A 25,969-nucleotide genomic window follows, 5' to 3' on the forward strand; every position below is an offset into this window, starting at 1 on the left:
TCCAATCTGCATTCATTGCCTTTGAACCCCCTCGACTACCTACAGGATCATTTGCTTCATAATATAGGTGCTAAGCTAAAAAATTGTTAAAATACTAATTATTATTCTTAAACCCTTGCAATACCTGATTTCTTCTAAACAGCATATCTTTCACATCCATTAACAGAATTTTCACAGAAGCAAGTTACTAAAACCACCATTTAATTGTATGCAGAACTGGAAATAAAATCACCATCCTTCTTACAGATGAGGAAACATCTAAGGGGTTGAGATTCACCAGGGTCACACTGAAGCCGAGCTGAAACCCAACACCTTAAATGTTATTGGGCATTTTTTCCCCCTAACTGTAAAATCCTTTTCATCTCACCCTTTGAAATATTGGCAGAGAGGACCTTTAATTTCTTAGAGATAGAATTTATAATGATGACAGTGAGACAGACTGAGGTAGAGATATGAAATTCAGCTAACTTGGAGGTAGCATTACATATTTTATGATTAAGACACCTGCTTTGAGTCTGAAGTTTTTCAAATGCCCGTAAGTTAAGGGATCTACTAGAGATACACAGAATGTGATTCTTTCAGGAAAACTATAATAATAATAATAATAATAAATAATAATAAGTTTCCTATCTATAAAATGGGGCCAATGCTCCGTTGTGAAGATGAACTGCAGCATCACATGGGGAGTGCTTCAGAGCACGCCTGACAGGCTGTAAACTCTATTATTCACAGTAAATCACTTAGTCAGCATCGGGCTCATCACACTGCTTGTGTTTTTTAATTAAAATGTACTTTAGCAGGTTTTTCTGCTATATTTATCAAATATAAACTTTCAATCAGAGCACCTTGGTTTATTGTTCAGTTTTACTTATTAACCTATGAAATGTTGCCAACCATATTTTGCAAATAGAGGAAATACAGAATTTAAAATTCTTCCTTCAACACTGATCTTTTTCAAGCTATGCTTGAATCCATTGGGTTTAAATGAAAATTAAAGGGATACGGAAAAAGTTGGAAATATATTCTCACATAGAATGAACAGATCGATTCACAAAGCCAAAGCAAAGATATATTATTTTTTTAAAAATTCGTACTTTTCAAGAATTTCTAACAAGAAAAAAAAAAAAACTTGGAAAGAGAATCAAACATTATAAATGTGCTACGGTTGATCAAGAATGACTCATAATATCATTTATTCTTAAGCCAGAAAAAAAATTTTTTTAATTAAAAGCAGCCAAAGAAAAGTCTCTTCTTAGCTGAATGACCTTGTCAGGATACTACTTCATGGGCCTGGCTCTTAGTACCCACTTCTGATTAGGAGGGAAGGAGGAGTTGATCAGATAGTTATTCTAACCCCCTGCAGGTGTCTGGGAAGAAAAGATTGGGTGGAACTAACTGGTCAGGCTCTTCCTGCCCTGGGGCAGCAGAGCTCCGTGGGATTTACTACTGCTGACCAGACACTCACAGAGTGCCCCAAAGGTTTCAGTGGGAATCACACAGCCATTTTCCACTAACGCTGTGCTATGCTCAGTCCTGTCCGACTCTTGGGGACCCCATGGGCTGTAGCCCACCAGGCTACTCTGTCCATGGAATTTTCCAGGCAAGAATACTGGAGTCGGTTGCTATTATTTCCTCCTGTATGGGAATCTTCCCAAGTGAGGAATCAAAACTGCCTCTCTTACCTGTCCTATGTTGGCAGGCGGATTCTTTAGCACTGTGCCACGTGGGAAGCCATTTCCACTAGTTGCTGACAATCAGTCCAAACTTTAGCCCTTCAATGGTTGAATCATTAATACACCTTCCTTGGTCACTGAGATAAGTCTCCTCTAGAAACGTGTAAATACCCAACGACGTGCTAACAGGGAATTTTGTTTTTTGAAGAGTCTTCTAGATGAGGGTCATGGCGGGGTAGAAGGGGTCTACACAATTCTCTCCAAGATGTCATCAAAGCAGGAGGAAAGACCGGAGAGAAGGAGCCCTAGGAAACCCGAACCCGAGTGGCCGCGGGTCACAGCAGCCGCGAGAGGCCGCAGGAATCCAGAGCCCAGGCCGAGGGGAAAACTAGTGGGGGGCAGGCAGGCAGAGGCTGCGGGGTGGGCGCCCCGCTGTGGGACCCGAAACGCGGACCCTGCCAGTAAGCAAAACCGGGCTCTCAGGACCAGTAAGTCAAATTTCCCTGGTGACCAACGGGTGATCAACTAGCAGCCCCCGGTGCAGAGTAACTTTGGCCACAAACTCATCCCCGTCCTCCGGGAGGACGGGGCGCAGGAAAGGAACGCAGCCAAAATCCAACTCGGTTCCTTTTGGACGAGCGCTGGGGAAATCCTAATCCTGAACTGAGGGACTTTTAAAACCACTTACCCGGTTCTAGAGTGGAAAATCAAAATTTGCGAGCGTCCCCCGAGATTGCACGGGAAAAGCGGGCGGGCCCGACCGGCCCCGGCCGACCACAGCAGTTTCAGGCTCCGCCCCAGGGGCGGGTCCCAGGAAGGAGTTTGGACCTTCCCGGCCACCATTGACGTCAATATGGCTGCCTCCAGGGAAAACAAGGCTAACGTGAAAAGTCCAGACTCTAACTCTTTCGTCGCATGGATCTTAGCGCAGAGTTCAAGAGGTGGAAGGCGCAGTGTCTGAGCAAAGCGGACCTCAGCCGGAAGGGCAGTGTGGACGAGGACGTGTTAGAGATTGTGCAGCTCCTAAATGGGCAAGAACAGTTTTTCACCACCAGTTCCTGCGCTGGCCGAATCATCCTCCTAGACCGGGTGAGGACCCTTTGTGCCCTTCCAGCCCTGCCCTGTAGTGTGCACGACGGGAACTCCTACACCCGCCCGATGTAACACCCCAGCCCAGCTTGCCTAATTTGTTCTCTGATCGGTGATCTCGGTCTCTTTAAACTGACAGCGTTACTTAAACCGATGTGTCTAAAATTTTAATGTGTTTATTAATTACTTGGGAGAACTTTTAAAATACATATTCTGATTCTATACGTCAAGGCTAGGGCATAATCTGCATTTCTTACAAGCCCCCAAATGATGCTGAAACTACTAGCCTGGGAATGATGTTGAGTTGCAAGGGTTAGAGACTTTTTTTTGTAAACACTAAGGGAATTTTAATTTTTTCAATACTAAGGAGATTTAAAGATTTTTAGTCTGGCGAGGCGGCTCCCTTCTGGTCGACCGCTCTAACAAACCATTGTTAACCAGTTGATTGCTGCTCGCTATGGTTAAGGAGTTCACTGCCTCCTAGTGGCCCACTCCATTATTACAACTGTGGTAATTTTTAGGAAGCCACGAGGGAAGCCCTTGTGTCTCAGATGATAGAGAATCCGCTTGCAGTGCGGGAGGCCTGGGTTCGATCCCTGGGTTGGGAAGATCCCCTAGCGAAGGGAAAGGCTACCCACTCCAGTATTCTGGCCTGGAGAATTCCATGGACTCTATAGTCCGCGGGGTCACAAAGAGTTGGACACAACTTTAAAACTTTAGCACCCTGCCTGGCATATTAAGTGCACTATAAAAGTTAGCTGTGTGTTCACTTTAACATTAAGATTGAATTCAGAGCTTGCAAGACACCATGCTTGTAAACTCATTCTTTAGATCTCTCACTGACAGGTCATGTGAATGTCTCCCAAGTTAGCAGGGTCTATTCATTCTTATTTGCTTCCATTGCTTGGCTTGCTTTCTCTCTCTTCCCTCATTTCTCCTGCCCTGTCTTATCTGAATTTACGCAGTGATTTCCTAACAGGTCACTGAACTACCAGTCTCCCTACTCCAAACCAAGTTACACGCTGGTAACAGATTCCCCTTTATAAAGCACAGTTTGTGTGTGTCACTCATCTGTGCTGAAATACTTTGTGCTTTGTTGTGTTTAGTCACTCAGTCGTGTCCAACTCTTTGCAACCTCATGAACTGTAGCCCGGCCAGGCTTCTCTGTCCGTGGGGATCCTCCAGGCAAGAATACTGGAGTAGGTTGCCATGCCCTCCTCCAGGGGATCTTCCCAACCCAGGGATGGAACCCAGGTCTCCCGCATTGCAGGTGGATTCTTTACCGTCAGAGCCACCAGGGATCTTCAGCTGTTTTTCCCCTCTGACTCTTCATCTTAAGCTGGTCACTGAAACTGAACTATTCTCTTTTTCCTCTTACATTTATCTGCCTTTGTTCATCTTTATTTTTCCTGAAATGTTTACCTCCATCTTTGCATATCTGAGACATACCTCCCCAAACTCCCCTTTCCTACCTGAGCACACACACACACGTCCACTTGGAAGCAATGACTACTTCTTCTGAACTACCTTTAGGACTTTTTCCTGAACATCTTTTCATTATATGTGTTACCTTATACCTTGTTTCACTTTGCCTTATTTCTGGAAGAATTTGGATCAACTTACAAGTAGGCATTACAAGAAGGAAAATAAAAAGTGAGAAAATCTGGATAAAAGGAGCATAGATAAGACAAGCAGAAATGGCATTAGTCCTGAAAATATATCACTAGACTGTTAATTTGCTAGAGATGGGTCACACATTTGGTTGTAAGATTTAGGGCAGCCAGCATTAGATCAGAAACATCAGTCCCTGACTGAGGTCATTCAGTGAAAACAGATCAGTTATTTGGAGAAGCACAACACTTCTCCATTCCAAAGCCAGATGGCAAAGTCTCCTGTGTTCCTCATGTATAAAAGTCACCTTGTGGAAGTATGGTGATTGATTTATTTTCATGAAACACAGCATGACTATATTTTAATACACAACCAAAATATAAAACATTATAGTAAATTGACAGTAAAATATGGTATTTCATTTTCATTGCCTGACAAATGGTTAACCTTAGTCATAAATGAGCTCTTGGAAACCAGTAACAAAGACATTGATAAACCAAGATGAATAAAACAAAAAGAAGAAGAAGAAGAAAATGAAATAACACGAGTGACTAGTAAGGATTAAGCATAAGAAGATGACTGAGTTGAACAGTAGCAAACAAAAAGCAATTTCTTTACAATACCATATTTGGATCTAACCTGGGCCTCCTGCATTGCAGGTGAATTCTTTACTGTCTGAGCCACCAGGGAAGCCCAATATTAACATTTGTACAGTTTTAGGAAACATACCCACATAAACACTGGGGGCCAAGATTGATGAAATCCCCTCTGTATAGTAGGGGAAAATCTATTATAGTTTAGACTCAAAACAATAAATTTTGGATATTTTTAGTCCTAGCAGTTCCAATTTGTTGGAATTATTTCAATAAGTTAGTTGGAAAAATTTACAGTTTATATATAAACCATGTTTACTGCATAGAAAGTGCATGTGGTTTCCTGTATCCTTTCTCAGCTGTCCTTGAGGATAGGATCTGTTTATATTTATTGTTGTTGTTCAGTCGCTCAGTCAAGTCAGACTCTGCGACCCCGTGGACTGCAGTAAGCCAGGCTTCCCTGTCCTTCACCGTCTCCCAGAGCTTGCTGAAACTCACATCCATTGAGTCAGTAATGCTATCTTACCATCTCATCCTCTGCTGCCCTCTTCTCTTTTTGCCCTCAGTGTTTCCCAGCATCAGGGTCTTTTGTAATGAGTCAGTTCTAAACATTAGGTGGCCAAAGTATTGGAGCTTCAGTTTCAGCATCAGTCCTTCCAATGAATATTTAGGACTGACTGCCTTTAGGATTGACTGGTTTGATATCCTTGCTGTTCAAGGGATTCTCAAGAGTGTTCTCCAAAACCACAGCTAGAAAGCATAGTTCTTTGGCACTCAGCCTTCTTTATGGTCCAACTCTCATGTCCATACATGACTACTGGAAAAATCATAGCTTTGACTATGCAGACCTTTGTTGGCAAAATAATGTCTCTGCTTTTTAATATGCTGTCTAGGTTTGTCATAGCTTTTCTTCTGTTTATATACAAAGTACCTAATAGAACTTGACAAATAAACATTTTTACAGTTAATAAGCAAAGAATACTGGTAAAATATTTGCCTTCTTGAAATTCTGAACTTTCAGTCTTAGCTCTTTGGTGCTCTTTGGTGCTACATATGAAGTCTAATCCAGAGGTCACAAATTTATGCCTATAGTGACTAGGGACACAGAAAGGTATGAACAGATCAGGCATCAGTAAAAACTGGTAGGTCCTGTGTGGGACTGAAACAGTGCTTTCTTACAAAAGGAATTTTAAAAAATGTTTTTAATGTTCTGCTAATCATATAAAACAGCTAGAGTACAACTTAGGGGCTACTAGTGTACAACCCCTTGTAATAATACCTTTTCTCCTAACAAAAACAAGACCATATTTCAGGAAATGTTAAGTATTTTTATCTTAATAAACAAATTACTTTCTTTCTATCTCAAATAATTTCATTTCATTTTTGTTTTATGTTTAATTTTGCCCAAAAGCCTATTCAATTGTTCTTAGTGATTCTTAATTCTTAGGAGAAAGCCTAAAATGGGCTTCCCTGATGGCTCAGACGGAAAAGAATCCTCCTGCAGTGTGGGAGACCTGGGTTGGATCTCTGGGTTGGGAAGATCTCCTGGAGAAGGGCATGGCAACCTACTCTAGTATTCTTGCCTGGAGAATCCCCACGGACAGAGAAGCCTGGGGTCGCCTAAGAGTTGGACACGACTGAGTGACTAAGAACAGCACAAGCACAAAATATGGTACACATTGTACTTCTTATTTTCTAAATATTATGTGACTAACTTAAATTATGTTATTTTTTCATTTTAGAGTGTAAATGGTTCTGAGGTTCAGAAACAAAACTGTTGCTGGCTCCTGGTTACACACAAAGCCTGTGTGAAAGATGATGTGGTAAGTTTTTATATGTAAATTTAGAAATAAACTTTAATTCACAGTCACTTTAAATATATATGAAAAGAATAGAAAGTTCAATTTATGTGCACAATTTTAATGACTGCAGATTACAAGGCCTAAAGAGCACTCATTACAATGGCTATTTTTTTATTTGTGGGAGACTGCTGTCTATGCTGGATTATTTAGTTCCCTAAATTAAAATGTTTAGGTGAGTTCATATAAATTCATATTAGTCAGGCGTTTTACATTACCGGCTCAGGTGCTTAAATGTTGTCTTCAGAGTACTCACTCAGTCTCCTCTGGGTACTGGTTCTCTCTGTATGTTTGCATTTCTCTTCTGCTGCAGATAATCTTTGTGGTGGGAAAGATAGCTGCCAGCAACCCCAGCAGAAAAAGGTTCACTTTTAAGATCCATGTATTATTTCCAAAGGATTCTGAGTCATCCTGCCTGGTGAGGTGTTCTCCGCCAAGATGAGTTGTCTTTGCCAGTAGAATAGAATGCTCTCCTTGATCAGACCCAGGCACTCATTGTCTGATATTATATAGTGGGAGCCATGAGCGACAGGGTCACAACTGACAGTCGCACCAGAATCAAATGATATGAAGGAGGAAGAACGGTGCAGGTAGGTTAGGCAGACAGAAGTAACAACTGCCTTGTCCAGATTCTGTTGTTGTTCAGTCATCAAGTCATGTGCGACTTTTTGTGACCCCGTGGACTGCAACACACCAGGCTTCCCTGTCCTTCACCATCTCCCAGAGCTTGCTGAAACTCATGTCCCCATTGAGTCGGTGATGCCATCCAACCATCTGTCGTCCCCTTCTCCTGCCTTCAATCTTTCTAGCATCAGGGTCTTTTCCATGAGTCAGTTCCTCCCATCAGGTGGCCAAAGTATTGGAGTTTCAGCTTCAGCATCAGTTCTTCCAATGAGTATTCAAAACTGATTTCCTTTAGGATTGACTGGTATGATCTCCTTACAGTCCAAGAGACTCTCAAGAGTCTTCTCCAACACCACAGTTCAAAAGCATCAATTCTTTGGAGCTCAGTTTTCTTTATTGTCCAGTTCTTACATCCATATATGACTATTGGAAAAAGCATAGCTTTGACTAGACAGACCTTTGTAGGCAAAGTAATGTCTCTGCTTTCTAATATGCTGTCTAGGTTGGTCATAACTTTTCTTCCAGGGAGCAAGCGTCTTTTAATTTCATGGCTACATTCATTGTTCACAGTGATTTTAGAGCCCAAGAAAATAAAGTCTTTCACTATTTCTCTTGTTCCCCATCTATATGCCCTGAAGTGATGGGACCAGATGCCATGATCTTTGTTTTTTGAATGTTGCGTTTTAAGCCAGCTTTTTCACTCTCCTCTTCCACCCTCATCAAGAGGCTTTTTAGTTCCTCTTCACTTTCTGCCATAAAGGTGGTGTATCATCTGTATATCTGAGATTGTTGATATTTCTCCCAGCAATCTTGAGTCCAGCTTGTGATTCATCCAGCCCAGCATTTCACATGATGTACTCTGCCTATAAGTTAAATAAACATGGTGACAATATACAGCCTTGACATACTCCTTTCCCAATTTTGAACCAGTCTGTTGTTCCATGTTCAATTCTGACTGTTGCTTCTTGACCTGCATACAGATTTCTTAGGAGGCAGGTTAGGTGATCTGGTATTCCCATCTCTAACAATTTTCCACAGTTTGTTGTGATCCACACAGTCAAAGGGTTTAGCATAGTTAATGAGGCAGAAATAGATGTTTTTCTGGAATTCCCTTGCATTTTCTGTGATCCAGTAGATGTTGGCAATTTGATCTCTGGTTCCTCTGCCTTTTCTAAATCCAGCTTGAACATCTGGAAGTTCTCGGTTCACATAATAGATTCTAGCTGAAGCATAATAATACATGTGTCTCAATCTTCAATCTAACAACAAAGCATTTAGACAGATCTAGTACGGTCTTTCAGAGAAGGCAATGGCAACCCACTCCAGTACTCTTGCCTGGAAAATTCCATGGACGGAAGAGCCTGGTAGGCTGCGGTCCATGGGGTCGCTAAGAGTCGGGCATGACTGAGCAACTTCACTTTCACTTTTTACTTTCATGCATTGGAGAAGGAAATGGCAACCCACTCCAATGTTCTTGCCTGGAGAATCCCAGGGACAGGGGAGCCTAGTGGGCTGCCGTCTATGGGGTTGCACAGAGTCGGACACGACTGAAGTTACTTAGCAGCAGCAGCAGCGGCAGTACAGTCTTTCAGAGAAGGCAATGGCAACCCACTCCAGTACTCTTGCCTGGAAAATCCCATGGACAGAGGAGCCTGGTATTCTGCAGTCCTTGGGATCGCTAAGAGTCGGGCATGACTGAGCGACTTCACTTTCACTTTTCACTTTCATGCATTGGAGGAGGAAATGGCAACCCACTCCAGTGTTCTTGTCTGGAGAATCCCAGGGAGGGGGAGCCTGGTGGGCTGCCGTCTATGGAGTCGCATAGAGTCGGACACGACTGAAGTGACTTAGCAGCAGCAGCAGCAGCAGTACAGTCTTTACATTCCATATTCCTTTATTAAAAATATAAAGTAAATAGTTTACTTGTTTGAGGTATGGTTTGAAAGAATGCCACAGATAGTTTATGAGAGGATTAGAAATCAAGTCTCTTAAAAGAATAAGCAGATGAATGAGTTTTGGAGAAAGAGATCCAAGAAAGCAGAGTGAAAAGTTACTGTGGAAGAACGATGCAGAATGAGTGTGAAAGTTCCTTGGAAATATTGAAGGAACATAGGATAAAGGGTCACCAAGGAATAGGATCATGTATTTGTGTCTAATCCTAATATTTTCCGTATATTTAGATTGTGGCCCTGCAGAAAGCGAAGGGCGATGCCATTTTGAAATTCGAGCCACTTGTTCTTCACGTGCAGTGTCGACAGTTGCAGGATGCACAGATTCTGGTAAAATTTTGTGATTATACTTGAATTTATAGGTATATGAGTAGATTTAGTTTGGAACTTTAACTCTTCTACCACAATTAATGCAATGCTCGTTTAATCAACTAATGTTTTATCTAATTATAGATTTGAGGTTATATTATGTTTCAGTAGTTTGTAGAGCTAAAGTGTTTATCTAGTTAGCCAGATGATCAGAATTTAACAAATAATTTTCTTACAGCATTCAGTGGCAATAGATTCTGGCTTCAGGAACTCCGGCATAACTGTGGGAAAGAGAGGAAAGACTATGCTGGTAAGGTACCTTTTGGTAAAAAGCAATTCTTTGATCATGAAGTAATCCAGATTATCAAATAACCTTCTATTCAAATCGTCCTGCCATTCCCTGCTCAGAAATCTTCAGTGACTGTTCTGTACAGGGCAAAGTGCAGAGTTCTTAGCTTTACACCTGAGGCCTTATAATATTCCCCTCCACTTACTTTTCTGCTTCCTTGGTGCCTCAGATGGTAAAGAATCCACCTGAAATGAAGAAGACCTGGTTTTGATCCCTGGGTTGGGAAGATCCTCTGGAGAAAGAAATGGCAACCCACTCCAGTATTCTTGGCTGGAGAATCCCATGGACAGAGGAGCCTGATGGGCAACAGTCCATGGCGTCGCAAAAGAGTCAGACACGACTGAGCGATTAACACATACACCACTTATTTTTAACCTGATTCTCTTTGGCCTCCGAATTCTGAATAGTCACGGCCCAATTTAATGAGCACCATGATGTATTGCAAAGAATCACAGATGGGCCCTAAAGTCCTCTACAGGGATCCATCGGGGACTGAACTTTTTCAGCTGTATCAGGGATCTATCAAATTGCTGCCCTAGGGCCACATCCAGCCCACGGGAGACTATTTCCAGTACCCCTGTTTGATGAATTGCTGTCTAAGGTTGCTTTTGTGCTACAATGGCAGACATTATATGGCCTGCAAAGTTGAACATATTTACTATCTATCCTTTTACAGAAAAAGTCTGCCATCCCCTGGACTAGAGGATCTTTAAACTTCCTTGCAAGTCCCACAGCCTTTCTGAGTCCTTTCCTGGCCAAGCCAGCCCCTAGTGACTTTTGCCCTCTCCTGCAGTAGCTACTGTTCGTGTTTACTGTTTGGCAATGTGCACATTGTTTGCTTTTGTAGTATTTCAGATTGTCTTGCATTCTAGCTCCCAAGACTTCCCAATTTTCTATCTATTTTTAACAAATAATCTGCTTTCCAAAAAGAGGTGGCTTACGAAAGAAGACATCTGTATAGCATGAGTAAACAGAAAAGCAAAGTTCATGGTACTGATTTGAGTCCACATCTCCCTCCCCACTATGTACATCTGGTGGCCCGAGCCAAAACAGAACCACTCTTCCACCTCTCTCTGCTTTGTCTTCTGTATTAAGTTAGTGACAGATCTGTCACATCTACCTCTAAGTCCTCACTCCGGACTGCACCTCTCCCAGCCCTCTTCCACTGCCCCTACTCAAGCCCTCCTCATCTCTCACCTCTGTCTTTACAGCAGTCTCCTGCCTGGTCTTCGTCCTCCCCATCTTTTCCTTCAGTCCCTCTAGCCAGTAGTGTCAGAATGCCCGTTTTAAAGAAGTCAAGGTCACCTGGTATTTTCTCTGACTTTCAAGACCTTATATACTTAAACTATTTTCCATCTACCTTATCTATGCTCATGTTCCACTAGCATGCTTCCACGCCAGCCAGATAAAATGCTGTTGGTCATTTCCCGAATGTATTATGCTTTTCGTGTCCTGTTACTATAGAAAAGTTCTTTCTCTGGCTGAATGCTCCCCTTCTCCCATTTTTACATCTGGTGAAATTATATGTATGCTTTAAAATCCCATAAAACTACCACCTGTCTCAGTCAGTTGCTCCTCTTCTACTGAATACGTTTCCTTAGTATTTTGTGTGTGTGTGTGTGTGTGTGGCACATGCGTGCGTGCACACGCACATTTATGTGTTTCTTCTTAGTACCGTGTTGGATTGTGATTCTTTGTTCACTTGGTTTTTTGTTCAGACGTGTTAGCTGTCTTTTAGATGGGGACCATGTGTATTCATCGGAGAAGGCGATGGCGCCCCACTCCAGTACTCTTGCCTGGAAAATCCCATGGACAGAGGAGCCTGGTGGGCTGCAGTCCATGGGGTCTCGAAGAGTCAGACATGACTGAGCGACTTCCCTTTCACTTTTCACTTTCCTGCATTGGAGAAGGAAACGGCAACCCACTCCGGTGTTCTTGCCTGGAGAATCCCAGGGACGGTGGAGCCTGGTGGGCTTCTGTCTATGGGGTCGCACAGAGTTGGACACGACTGAAGTGACTTAACAGCAGTAGTAGCAGCATGTGTATTCATCCTATATATTCATACCTTCCGTGGGGCCTGGAAAATTGCAGACATTCAGTAAAGGCTCGTTGAATGAATTTTTCTGCCTCATAAGAGTTTCTGTTGTTTCTTAACCTATATCCAGTGTTTGGGTTTACTGGGAACATGCTGACTGTTTCCTCAATGGGGTTACTAAGACTGGCAACCCTAAAGCATCAAGAAAGCAGCCACTTTGTGTGATGGAACAGGCCTGCTTTATCTTGTAACCACCCTGCAGAAGCAGTGCTAAGAGGCCCTTCAGCATCCAAGCCATTTTGATTTTTCCTTAAAACTTCTGTTGAGGTTTCATTTATTTTATTTAAATAGTGTATTAAAACTTCCTTAGATTTAGTGAGATTGATACTATTAAGTTTATTGGGCTCTTTGATAATATCTGCTTCTCTGAAAGACGATGTATAAAACGATTTTCTTTGCAAATGACTTTATATGATGGGGAAATCTATTTACTCTCCTTTGATTCAACTGTATTTGACTAAATTGTATCAAAGTGCAAACCTAAGTGCTGTAATGGAGCTAAACTATATATAAACACAGCCCTGAGTTGACTGTTCTTTAGTTATCTTCAGCGTCTCTAGTACATAAGTCATCCAATCTAAATTGTTCCTTGTAGGCTGTCCGGAGCACACATGGCTTAGAAGTTCCTTTAAGCCATCAAGGAAAACTGATGGTGACAGAGGAATATATCAACTTCCTGTTAAAGATAGCAAACCAAAAAATGGAAGAAAATAAGAAGAGAATTGAAAGGTATGTTAATGATATATTTCCATGTTAGTCTTATATACCTAGGTCTTCTTTGAAAATATTAATACACATCATCTCCAGTTTATACTCCCAGCTGCTTTTATATTTGTAACCTTATCATGAATAATAAAGATAATGAAAATAATTGATGAGAGTAGGCCAGTGGTAAGGAACCTGCCTGCCAGTGCAGGAGACATAAGAGATGTGGGTTCGATCCCTGGCTTGGGAAGATGCCTCGAGAAGGAAATGGCAACCCACTCCAGTATTCTTGCCTGGGAAACCCCACAGACAGAGAAACCTCGTGGGGTACTGGCCACAGGGTTGCCCAGAGTTGGACACAACTGAAGAGACTCAGCACATAGTACACATAAAGGCCAAACTGCAGTGGGTACTACATGGGGCACAAAGGGGAGGAAGCTCCGGCAGGAGAGTGGGACATGCAGCTGCCAGCACCAGGCATTAAGGAGAAACAGTCACTCAGGTGAGAGCAAAGCAGCCACAGGGACATAACTGATCCAGCCGAAGGCAGCCAGGGACACGGTACACTCTGCCCCCAGGATGGGACCTACTGAAGATTACTTAAAATCTCCTTTTGAGAACAGCCTGGTTAATTTTAATCTGATAAATATTTTATACCTCTGGCTAGATCAGAACTCAGCTCTTGTCATGAATTAGATTTGAATTGGCATAATTGTCCCAGTCAGAAGGATTATGGCTGTCCGTGCACATCTTTATATTTCCCTTGTTTCTGCTTGATTAATTTTACATTACTCTTTCTCAACTTTTTCCTCAGAATAGAATTTTTGATATAAAGAAGTGACAATTATGCTGCTTTTTATATATGAAGATAAATGCCACTAACCTACCATCAGTAAGATGTGTATTTCTGAGTTATTGAAGAAATCATCTCATTGTCGTTTATTATTTCCTTTTTGCTTTCTCCCCACCCCTTTGGTCCAGAGAAGGCAATGGCACCCCACTCCAGTACTCTTGCCTGGAAAATCCCATGGACGGAGGAGCCTGGCAGGCTGTAGTCCACGGGGTCACTAAGAGTCGGACACGACTGAGCGACTTCACTTTCACTTTTCACTTTCATGCATTGGAGAAGGAAATGGCAACTCACTCCAGTGTTCTTGCCTGGAGAATCCCAGGGACGGGGAGCCTGGTGGGCTGCCGTCTATGGGGTCGCAGTCGGACACGACTGAAGCCACTTGGCAGCAGCAGCAGCAGCACTCGTTTCGTCCCCTCACAACCAGTCAGTCACTGCCGAAATCACTCCTGACTCATTCTTCTCTCCCCACCCTTCCTGCCACATTCTTCATTCAGGACTACTGATCTAAGAGTAGAATGTTTCCAGGGTGTCTCTCTGCTTAGCCATTCTCCGTATTACCATCAGAATCCTGTCTGTAAAATGAAAAGGAATCCTCTTGCTTAACTCGTCTGCTTAACATTCTTTAATACCTTAACATTCTTTAATACCTAGAATTTTTTACGAAACAGCTAAAGCCAGAAGCCACTCTGGCTGCAGAGTGGCATGATGGAAAGAGGTAGAATTGGGTTCCAGAGGCAGAACCGAGTTCAAATCCTATACCCACCACAACTTAACTCTCTTGGCTTCAGTTTTCTTGTATCTGTCTTAACAATTTTAGCATATTTTAGACAGCATATATCGAATGACAGGCCCCATCTGTGTCATGTCATGATTCTTAGGATAGCCTTTCTCCTTCTTCACTGACTCATACAGAGAATAAACCTATAATTACATCAGTATCATCATCCAGGCTTTTTCAGCCAGAGCTCCTTATTTGAACCATAAAATTAACAAAATTATGCAAGTGACTATTTCTCAGTTCTCCCAGCAATGCCATATAAATTATATCAGCCAAGATACATTGGAGATAAGTTAATTAATTCATGACATATTGTGGCTGTCTGTGGGCATTAAAAGTGATTGCAAGAAAGTAACTGAAGGTACCCAGCCATTCCACCAGGCTGCTGCTGCTGCTGCTAAGTCACCTCAGTCGTGTCCGACTCTGTGCGACCCCATAGACGGCAGCCCACCAGGCTCCCCCGTCCCTGGGATTCTCCAGGCAAGAACACTGGAGTGGGTTGCGATTTCCTTCTCCAATGCATGAAAGTGAAAAGTGAAAGTGAAGTCGCTCAGTTGTGTCCGACTCTTAGCAACTCCATGAACTATAGCCTACCAGGCTCCTCCGTCCATGGGATTTTCCAGGCGAGGGTACTGGAGTGGGTTGCCATTGCCTTCTCCATTCCACCAGGCTACAGAGTTTGAACTGTACATAGGTATTTATTGGTGGTTTTTCAGTCGCTAAGTCGTGTCTACCTCTTTGTAACCTCATGGACTGCAGTGTGCCAGGCTGCAGTATTTATTGGTACCATTCCAAAAGTTGGCTACATTTGTTAGTATTCTAACTGTGAGACTGTTGGTGAAAAAGTAGGAGGTAGGAAATCAGTTTCTCTGTTTTCTTACTTGAATTTCAACAAGATTATAAATATAGCCCAGGATCAACTAACTATACACCTGGTGAAGTTAATTGAGCCACGTTCACCAACTATAAAATCAAATTATGCTTTAAATCCATTGACTCAAAAATATGTTTTGAGATTATAGTGTGCATGCTGCTATCAAGAGAGTCATGCTCATCATATAAAATCAGTGAAAAATTAAAGAAGGGTAAAAAGTGTCTTAAGATACTGATTAGAAGATTACATGTGAATTCAGAAAGAGTGAACAAATTAGGGAACTCCTTGGGGAACAGCTGTATATTCAACCAAATGCAGAAAAAGAGCTACTCTTCTGATGTGGAAAAGAGAAAAATTAAACACTGGAGGTGATGAGTTCTGCAATCAGATGTTGAGTATAAAATTGGTTTGTCATGGGACCAAAGTTTCACAATTCAAACAGCTGTAATAAGAGAAGTTTTAAAAGTCAAAATCCTAATGAGTAGCATTCTAGCAACAAGAAATATTCTTGAAATGTGATAATCAAAAGTTAAAATATTATTTTAATAGCAAGAGGTCTCTTTCATAAAAAACAATTCCCAAGCCCACTTCTTCATGGGAAGAGTAAGATAATTTCATCTATAATGATTTCCAGGTGAAACATGGGAATTTTGGAGGTTTATTTACCAATTACAAGAGGAGGGCTTGTAGCTGTTAATAAGAGATCAAGACTGACTTAGATTGGATGAAATTAGCCATGTTCCTCTTCTCACCAACTGTGTAATAAGAAAATAAATGTTAAATAAAATGTAGAATAAAAAGTCCAAGTATATTGGCATATAATATTGATAAAAATTAAGCAAATTAGAGCAAAAAAGTAAATATTTCTAATGGTTGGTTTTTTGTTTTTTACTTTTTTATGGTAAAATATACATAACATAAAATTCACAATTTTAGCCATTATACAGTTCACTGGCATCCTTTCCTCAACATCCTTGCCAACACTTGTCTTTTGTTTTGTTTTGATAAGTGCCATCCTGGCAGGTGTGAGGTGATATCTCATTATGATTTTGATTTGCATTTCCTTGATGATTAATGACATTGAGCATTTTTCTTACACCTGTTGGTAAGCATTTGTGTGACATCACTTTGCTACTTTTCTTCCGGTGCTTTTTCTTAGCTTCCTTCTGGGTTTCTCTTGTTATTCTACCTATTGGTTAAATACTATTGTTCTCTAAGATTCCTCCCATGGCCCATTGCTTTAGCTTCCCCAGACACTGGTTGCTAAGACGCTTCAGTCATGTCCGACTCTGTGAGACCCTATGGACTGCAGCACTCCAGGCCCCTCTGTCCATAGGGATTCTCCAGGCAAGAGTACTAGAAGTGGATGCCCTTCTCCAGGGGAATCTTCCCAACTCAGGGATTGAACCCACATCTCTTATGCCTCCTGCATTGGCAGGAGGGTTCTTTACCATTACCGGCACCTGCGGTAGATCTTCCAAATATCTCCCAAGTTCTGGGCCCATATATCTAGTAACCTATTGAACATATCTAACCAAATATCCCAGCAGCCTTTCCTTAATATCTTATCTTAGTCTCAACCTTTTTTAACAATTTCCTTGGTTCAGAGTCTTAACATTTACAAACATTATTACTGTTATGCCTCAGTGCAAAGAGAAATGTGAACCATATTGAATTACACTTATTTAATTGCATGCATGTCTTTTTTCCCCACTTCAAGATGGTCACCTTTTAAATAGGACTAACTCCCCCCACACACAGATACCAACCAAACACATGTCCATACATACCCACACTTTAAATATCTCTTATCCTAAAACTTTATAGAGTAGAAACCCAATAACTTTATTGAATTAATCATAAATAATAAAGGAACTTAAAAGTCAATACATTATATTGAGCTCCCCAAAGGCAAGTACAGTTTCTTATCATTTTCTGAGTGTCTGGTAGGAAAACAGTGGTTAATAAATGCTTGCTGAATTTATTTGACAGACTTGTTCTAACAGTAGTGCTACTTAAAAAAAAATAGTGCTACTTTTATGGCTTCACAGACTTAAGGTCATTATTCTGGAAGAATGTAAGATGGCTTACTGATGGGGCTACCAGAATAGACCTGCTACACAGTCTGGGTAAGAAGTAACAGGACTCTAAGTAGCAAGGTGAATGGGAATGATCGTGCAGAGCATAATCCTAACGTGGCAGCAGATAGAAATGAGGATAGAGGAGAAGAAAGAGTCAAGTCTTACTTTTTTTAATGGAAATAAAGCTGGTAAATAAATAACTCACACAATTCTCTATATACTTATGGTCAGAGAAGTAAGTAATATAAAGGGAAAACATACATTTTCTGGTAGTTTCTCCTTGGATGTCCCCTCCCCTCAGTTTTTCCTCTCATAATTCCTCTCTGTGCCAGAAGAGGGAGGAATTCACCTCTCCAGCTCCCATTCATCCTTGCGATTCAGCCCAGGCTTTGGGGTTTTTTTCCCCAAGGAGGATTTCTTGATCTTTCTTGGAGCTGAGTGCCCCATGTTCTCCTATTTTATCTTAGCTTTTTCGTGGCACATTGAATGTATCTTTACAGTCTGCCGCTCCCATCAAACCCTGAGCTCCCTGAGGGCGCAGGCCATCTCTTACTTGTTTTTAGCACCTGGCACAGGTTCTGTCACATACGTTTTTTAATAGAAATGCTAGAGTTTAAAATCAGTTAAAAATCCAAATACATAATATATGAGAATAGTCTTCTTTTGTTATTTGTGAATAATAGAAGCCTAAAAGGGTGTGAGGGCTTCCCCAGTGGCTCAGGGTTACAAGAATCCACCTGAAACACAGCAGATGCGAGTTCAGTCCCTGGGTTGGGAAGATCCCCTGGCAACCCACTCCAGTACTCTTGCCTGGAGAAGCAGTCCATAGCATTACAGAGTCAGACACAACTGAAGCAACTTTACACACATGCACGCATGCAAAAGGACATGAAGTTGTGCTTAAGATTTCATTAATTGTATGTTCCTATTTAAGAAGTCAGAAATACCAGCTTTTTATTGCCCATGGTCCCCTAACTGATCTGAAGAACAAAAATTCGTTTTCCCAGAGCTGGTCTGAAAAGTTCTGTCATGAAGAGAACTATATACAAGTTGCTCTGTGTCATGATAATCTTGACTACAGAGGTGGAAAAACGGAAGACAACTTGCTTTTCTTTGGAGAGGAGCAGAAAAAGAGTTGCCTGAGCATATATTTCTTTTTATTCTCCCAGCTCTTTTTGTTGCCTTTGAAAGTTGAGAAAAATATACTTTGAGAATCTGGCTTTGGAATGCTGTGTAAAGGGTCATAGCATGAGAAGAAAACATGTAATTGAGAAACAAATTTCTGACTTATTGAGTAAGATAGTTTCCCAAAGGACATTTTAAAAGTTCCCTTAACAAAGAAAAAAAAGTAGTTGAAATTGTATTCTTGGCTCTCAACACGGAAAAGGTCTTTGTTCCTTTTTACCACTTTTTTCTTTGGTCCCCCAAGGATTATAGCTTTGAATTCTTAGGTTGTTTAATGGAAGATTAGAAGTAACACAGCCATTCCTCTTTAATTACCTTTTTAGTGTGGTCAACAAGGTATTTTACACAGCTGTTAATTCGCTATGCTCATAAAAGAGGAATTTAATCTTATCTTTAATTTTCTAGGAATACAGTAGAATCCAGAGAAAAGACCTGGTTACCTAAGTTTAAAGAGCAGGGTTGGGGAGAGACTGATAGAAGAGAATGTTGAGCATCATGAATAGCCTCTTATGATCAGATAAGGGTGATTCATACCGTTTTGTAGCATGCTTAGATTTGTTTTAGATAAAGCAAGTCATTCTACTGAGGCATTTTTAAAAACTATGCTATATAGGCAGTGTGGAAAATGAGAAGAAAACCAATCATTGAAGTCACCCAGGATAATGGCAAGACCTGGAGACAAAGATCAGGCCAAGTGTAGAAGTTTTCATGAGTGTAAAGGACTGAACAGAATATTGGTAGATAATCTGAGGGGCTGATAAAGGAGTTTAGTCTGGAAAAGTATTGGTGAGGCAGGTGAATTCTTACCTTATCGTTCACCTCTCTGGTGGGCAGGATACTGAAAGAGTAAGCATTCTCCACTTGACAGGAATGCAGGCAGTGGTGTGTTTGTGGGGAACCAGGTTTCAGTTAAGCAAGGATATAAGGAATACATTAAATGAAAAGGTTGTGACCATGTTATGGGATCTAAAATAAATATCAGTTTAAAATTTTCAAAACCTTTTGCTCTAATTCTTAAAGTACTGTTTTCTCTTTCACTGTACCTCCCTCTTTGAGATTGATTTATTCATTCTAGAAATACCATTTAGCCCTAGTTATCTGCCAAGAATGGTGATAAATATCAAGATGTATAGTGGTGATTACATAAGTTCTTAAAATATGGATAGGAAATGTGGTAATCATGTTAGGTATATCTTAGCATTGTGTGAAGTATTTGGGAAGAGGCAATTAGCTTGGTTTTCTAAGGGCAGTTTTAGAGCTTTTGCAAGTGGAACTTAGCCTGTTTATTGAATTAAAATAAAGAACATAATTGGCTCAGATAGCAATCTATCCTGTAGATGTCAAAAACTTCCTGTCATAATCTCCCATTATAATAGGATATAAGAGCATGATGGAAAAGGGAATGGCAAACCACTTCAGTATTCTTGCCTTGAGAAGCCCATGAACAGTATGAAAGGGCAAGAAGATACGACACTGAAAGATGAACTCCCTAGGTAGGTACCCAGTATGCTACTGAAGAAGAGTGGAGAAATAACTCCAGAAAGAAAGAAGAGATGGAGCAAAAGCGAAAACAATGCCCAGTTATGGATGGGACTGGTGATGAAATTAAGTCCAATGCTGTAAAGAACAATACTGCATAGGAATGTGGAATGTTAGGTCCGTGAATCAAGGTACATTGAAAGTGGTCGAACAGGAGAAGGCAAGGGTGAACGTCGACATTTTAGGAATCAGTGAACTAAATGGACTAGAATGGGCAAATTTAATTCAGATGACCATTATATCTACTACTGTGGGCAAAAATCCCTTAGAAGAAATGGAATAGCCATCATAGTCAACAAGAGTCCAAAATGCAGTACTTGGATGCAATCTCAAAAAGGACATAATGATCTCTGTTTGGTTCCAAGGCAAACCGTTCAATATCACAGTAATTGAAGTCTATGCCCCAACCACTAATGCCAAAGAAGCTAAAGTTGAATGGTTCTATGATGACCTACAAGACCTTCTAGAACTAACACCAAAAAAACATGTCCTTTTCATCATAGGGGACTGGAATGCAAAAGTACGAAGTCAAGAGATAACCTGGAGTAACACGCAAGCTTGGCCTTGGAATACAAAATGAAGGAGGACAAAGACTAACAGAGTTTTGCCAAGAGAACACTGATCATAGCAAACACCCTCTTCCAACAACACAATAGACAACTCTACACATGGACATCACCGGATGGTCAATACCAAAATCAGATTGATTGTATTTTTTGTAGCCAAAGATGGAGAAGCTCTATACAGTCAGCAAAAACAAGACCAAGAGCTAACTGTGGCTCAGATCATGAACTCCTTATTGCAAAATTTAGATTTAAATTGAAGAAAGTAGGGAAAACCACTAGACCATTCAGGTATGACCTGAATCAAATCCCTTATGATTATACAGTGAAAGTGAGAAATAGATTTAAGGGACTAGATCTGACAGACAGAGTGCCTGATAAACTATGGACAGAGGTTCATGATATTGTACAGGAGGCAGTGATCAAGATCATCTCAGAGAAAAAGAAATGCAACAAGGCAAAATGGTTGTTTGATGAGGCCTTACAAATAGCTGAGAAAAGAAGAGAAGCAAAAGGCAAAGGAGAAAAGGAAAGATATACCCATCTGAATGCAGAGTTCCAAAGAATAGCAAGGAGAGATAAGAAAGCCTTCCTCAGTCATCAGTGCAAAGAAACAGAGGAAAACAATAGAATGAGAAAGAATAGAGATCTCTCCAAGAAAATTAATGATATCAAGGGAATATTTCATGCAAAGATGGGCACAATAAAGGACAGAAATGGTATAGACCTAACAGAAGCAGAAGATACTAAGAAGAGGTGGCAAGAATACACAGAAGAGCTATACAAAAAATATCTTCATGACCCAGATAACCACGATGGTATGATCACTCACCTAGAGCCAGACATCCTGGAGTCTGAAGTCAAGAGAGCCTTTGGAAGCATCACTACGAACAAAGCTAGTGGAGGTGATGCAATTCCAATGGACCTGTTTCAAGTCCTAAAAGATAATGCTATTAAAGTGCTGCACTCAGTATGCCAGCAAATTTGGAAAACTCAGCAGTGGCCACAGGACTGGAAAAGGTCAGTTTTTATTCCAATCCCAAAGAAAGGCAGTGCCAAAGAATGCTCAAAATACCTCACAATTACATTCATCTCACACGCTAGCAAACTACCGCTCAAAATTCTCTAAGCAATTCTTCAATAGGACATGAACTGAGAATTTCCATATCTTCAAGCTGGATTTAGAAAAGGCAGAGGAACCAGAGATCAAATTGCCAACGTCTATCGGATCATCGAAAAAGCAAGAGAGTTTCAGAAAATCATCTACTTCTGCTTTGTTGACTACCTCAGAACCTTTGGCTGTGTGGATCACAATAAACTGTGGAAAATTCTTCAAGAGATGAGAATACTAGGCCACCTGACCTGCCTCCTGAGAAATCTGTATGCAGGTCAATAAGCAACAGTTAGAACTGGACATGGAACAATGGACTGGATCCAAATTGGGAAAGGATCAAGGCTGTAGATTGTCACCCTGTTTATTTAACTCATGTGCAGAGTATATCATGTGAAATGCCGGGTTTGATGAAGCACAAGCTGGAATCAAGCTTGCCTGGAGAAATATCAATGACTTCAGATATGCAAATGACACCACCGTTTTGGCAGAAAGCAAAGAGTAACTAAAGAATCTTGATGAAAGTGAAAGAGGAGGGTGAAAAACCCAGCTTGAAACTCAACATTCAAGAAACTAAGATCATGGCATTTGGTCCTATCACTTCATGGCAAATAGTTGGGGAAACAATGTAAATAATAACAGATTTTATTTTCTTGGCCTCCAAAATCACTGCAGATGGTGACTGCAACCATGAAATTAAAAGATGCTTACTCCTTGGCAGAAAAGCTATGACCAACCTAGACAGCATGTTAAAAAGCAGAGACATTACCTTGTTGACAAAGGTCCTTATAGTCAAAGCTATGGTTTTTCCAGTAGTCATGTATGGATGTGAGAGTTGGACCATAAAGAAAGCTGAGCACCGTAAAATTGATGCCTTTGAACTGTGTTGGAAAAGACTTGAGAGTCCTTTGGACTGCAAGGAGATCCAACCAGTCCATCCTAAAGGAAATCAGTTCTGAATATTCATTGGAAGGACTGATGCTGAAGCTGAAACGCCAATACATTGGCTACCAGATGTGAAGGACTGACTCATTGGAAAGGACCCTGATGCTGGGAAAGACTGAAGGTAGAAGGAGAAGGAGATGACAGAGTATGAGATGGTTGGAAGGCATCACTGACTCGATGGACATGAGTTTGAGCAAGCTCTGGGAGTTGGTAATAGACAGGCAAGCCTGGTGTGCTGCAGTCTATGGAGTCCCCAAGAGTCGGACACAACTAGGCGGAACTGTTAAAAGCATGATAAGATCTCAACAATGGCAGAAGTGTTCTCAACTTTTAGATCATTTTATTTGGGACCTAGGATAACACCTCGGATGTTTACCGTTTTTGTTCAGTTGTTATTTATTCACTTATTGGGCATATTTTTAACCAGGTGTGGCTGCACTGTACTCCATGCTAAGAATATAACAGAACAGATGACAAGATAAATGGAGTCCTTGGTGTCATGGAGTTTATATTCTGTAAGAATAGTCACATTTGAGAACTTAATGAGTGCCAGGGTCTGTGCTAGGTACTTACACATATAACCAACCCTCTGACAACCGTGCTAGGTACAGAATAACAGCTAGTTTTGTAAATGAGGAATTCAAGATTCAATGAGGTTGAAATTAGCAACCTCAGCTTTCCCAGTGGAGCACTGATGTGAAGCACACGGAGCAAACCAAGCCACTTGCTGCTTTCCGGTGTCTGCCAAAAATGAACACAAACCCTCCACTGGAAAAATGAGTGAAGGAGAAGAATAATTTACAGTAAAAAATTCAAATAACAATAAACAAAAAATGTTCACTTTCAAAGAAATAAAAACTTAAATAATGAGAGACCCTTATCACCTATCAAAGTCAAGCGGTTTTTGATGTAATATTCACTGTATGAATGAAGTGGTCTCAAGTTCTGCTGTTAGGAGCATATTTTTTTTGAATACCCATTCTGGAAAACAGTATTTATCAAGAGCCTTAAATATTTATACCTTTTAACCATGTAATTACTTTCAAAGTATCTATCCTAAATAGCTAAAAACTCAGATCATATTATTTCCAAAATGTTTATAACATTGTTTATATTGGGCAAACTTGAAAATAAAGGACAGTCTAAGTGACATGATGTTATACTACCATTTAAAAGTATTATTTTGTAATTCATTTAGTGATGTGGAAAGTGTTTTCAATAAATATTAAATTTGAGAAAACAAAGTAAAACTTTGTCTGTAATATCACAATTGTATAAAAGACAGGTGTATGTATACATGGACAGATGTATTAATTCAGAATACACTCATAAACTGGAAAAAATAAAAATATTGAGAATGGTTATTTTTAGGTAATTATGTGGAGGTCATTCTGTAACTTCATATATTTTCCAAATTCTCTAAAATTGACTTCTGTTACAGTTATGATTTTTTTTTTTAAGAAAAATATTTCTGTTCTTTTTTTTACCTTTGTTTGACTCCTACATCTGGAATAGAAATTAGGTAGGATAGAGGTTGTCAAGAGGTGATTCCAATCCAGTTTTCAAGACTGTTCTTAAAGAACTGAAAATGCATTTCTTTTCATAAATAAGCAATCATAAAAACAAGAAGCACATTATTTCTGTGATTTATTTCATATCTTAAGGTTAACATGAGATACCAGATTTATGTAATTTTATGTTTGAGGTATATTTCAGTCATTTTTTTGAGAACACACAGATACATAACAGAAGTGTTTTATTTCTTTACAGGTTTTACCACTGCCTACAACATGCTTTGGAAAAAGAAACTGTTTCTACAACTTCACAACCTAAAGAAAAAGTTAATACATCATATATTCGTAAAAAAAAAAGGAACCCAGGAAAAGCACGTGGCAAACGTGTTAATGAAGAACATGATAAAGAACTTGAAAATAATGACCATGATGATCCAGGAATCAGTGATACTATCTTCCCTGAAGATTACTGAGATTTGGTTCCAAAATGTCTTGGTAGAATGATGTTTCTAATAGATATTATAAAGCTGCTCTTAATAAGAGTTTGTTGAGTGTATCAGACTTTCAGAAAAGCAAGATTTAACTTTTCTCTATATTTTAGGGAAACTCTTAACTTTTCTCTATATTTTAGGGAAACTCTTAACTTTTAAAAACAACTGTGTATAATATTTACTCATATACTATCTTTTTAAATCACATAGTCATTGCAAAAATAAAATTATGATTTTTTTTAATGCCTCTAAGTTTCGGTGTCTACTTCAAAACAGAACTATAATACCATTCCAAGGGAACCTTAACATTAGGAATATTTGAGTAAAAATCATAACATTTTTCTTAGTTTTCACTTTGAAATCAACAGCTTTCAAGGGGATCACTTTGCTGCTTATTTTCCTGGAGTCCAAGGACAGGATTTTTCCTTTCTTTAGACTCTGTGAATAAAACAACTGATATCTTTTTTTGTTCAGGACAAAATACTTATACCTTCTTTCCCCATTATTTCTCGTAAACCAGAGCTTGCCACTGGCACAGCCTCTGTGGAACAGGTGGGCATAGCTTTTCACTATCCTCAGTCAGAAATGATAACTTAAGACACAGAAATTTCAATAAACAAATGTGCTGTGAAAAACCTCAAAGAATCAGAAGCCTTGGTTTGAGTTCTGACTGCGACAGAGAAGTTGGAGGTCCTTGAGCAAATCAATTTCCAAGGGCTTCCATTTCCTCTTCTGCTTAATAGTAATTCTAATCCCTTCCATATTTATACCAAAGGAGTGCTGACATCTAAGTTAAATAAAAATGTGAAAGCATTTAATAGACAATTTTGCATATATATTACTATTTTGCTATTTATTTTCACTATAAGTTGAAGACATTTCACAATGTATTTTCAGAATATCAAATTATAAAAAATATATATTTAAAAAGAAATTACTAGTTAGCCATAGAGCTAATAAATTGAAAGACAAAAACACCAGAACATCAAATAAAAATTGTATGAGGTAGTCAACACTGAGTTGTGGTTTTGGCATTTCCTAATATTTCAATAATTTATCTAAGTCTTCATATAAATTATTTTTAGATTTGCATCACAGATGCTTTCCTTCTGACAAATACCATTTTATACTCTCATTTTAAAAGTTGATCAACTTGATAACTATCTGCTATCATCTAAA

General features: G+C 40.0%; 2 protein-coding genes across 4 annotated transcripts in view; one reads left to right on the top strand and one right to left on the bottom strand.

Moving 5' to 3' along the window:
* The window catches only part of CRYZ (crystallin zeta), a 28,709-nt gene extending 26,258 nt beyond the window's left edge, over positions 1 to 2,451 (bottom strand). The window contains exons 1-2 of one of the 2 annotated variants that reach the window (XM_086390606.1): positions 2,362 to 2,451; positions 1,683 to 1,772 (exon numbers count right to left, since the gene is read on the bottom strand). The gene's annotated coding sequence lies outside the window, so the exon portion shown is untranslated. The remainder of the gene's footprint in view (positions 1 to 1,682; positions 1,773 to 2,361) is intronic. The other variant, XM_086390605.1, reaches the window with a different exon arrangement.
* Positions 2,108 to 25,037, top strand: TYW3 (tRNA-yW synthesizing protein 3 homolog). Of its 2 annotated transcripts, none has more exons than XM_086390608.1 (6): positions 2,108 to 2,762; positions 6,709 to 6,789; positions 9,630 to 9,728; positions 9,946 to 10,017; positions 12,747 to 12,880; positions 24,556 to 25,037. In XM_086390608.1, exons 1-6 carry the CDS (start codon positions 2,589 to 2,591, stop codon positions 24,770 to 24,772), a joined length of 777 nt encoding a protein of 258 aa, XP_086246734.1. In that variant the 5' UTR covers positions 2,108 to 2,588; the 3' UTR covers positions 24,773 to 25,037. The 2 variants fall into 2 exon arrangements, with proteins under 2 accessions (XP_086246734.1, XP_086246735.1); XM_086390609.1 differs by lacking the exon at positions 24,556 to 25,037 and adding an exon at positions 20,670 to 24,035 and having other exon boundaries at positions 2,474 to 2,762.
* Positions 25,038 to 25,969: the final 932 nt, after the last annotated feature.

This window comes from Bos grunniens, chromosome 3 (assembly GCF_055505025.1).
Source record: "Bos grunniens cultivar Pamir isolate PY7600 chromosome 3, Bosgru_T2T1.0, whole genome shotgun sequence".
NCBI lineage: Eukaryota > Metazoa > Chordata > Mammalia > Artiodactyla > Bovidae > Bos > Bos grunniens.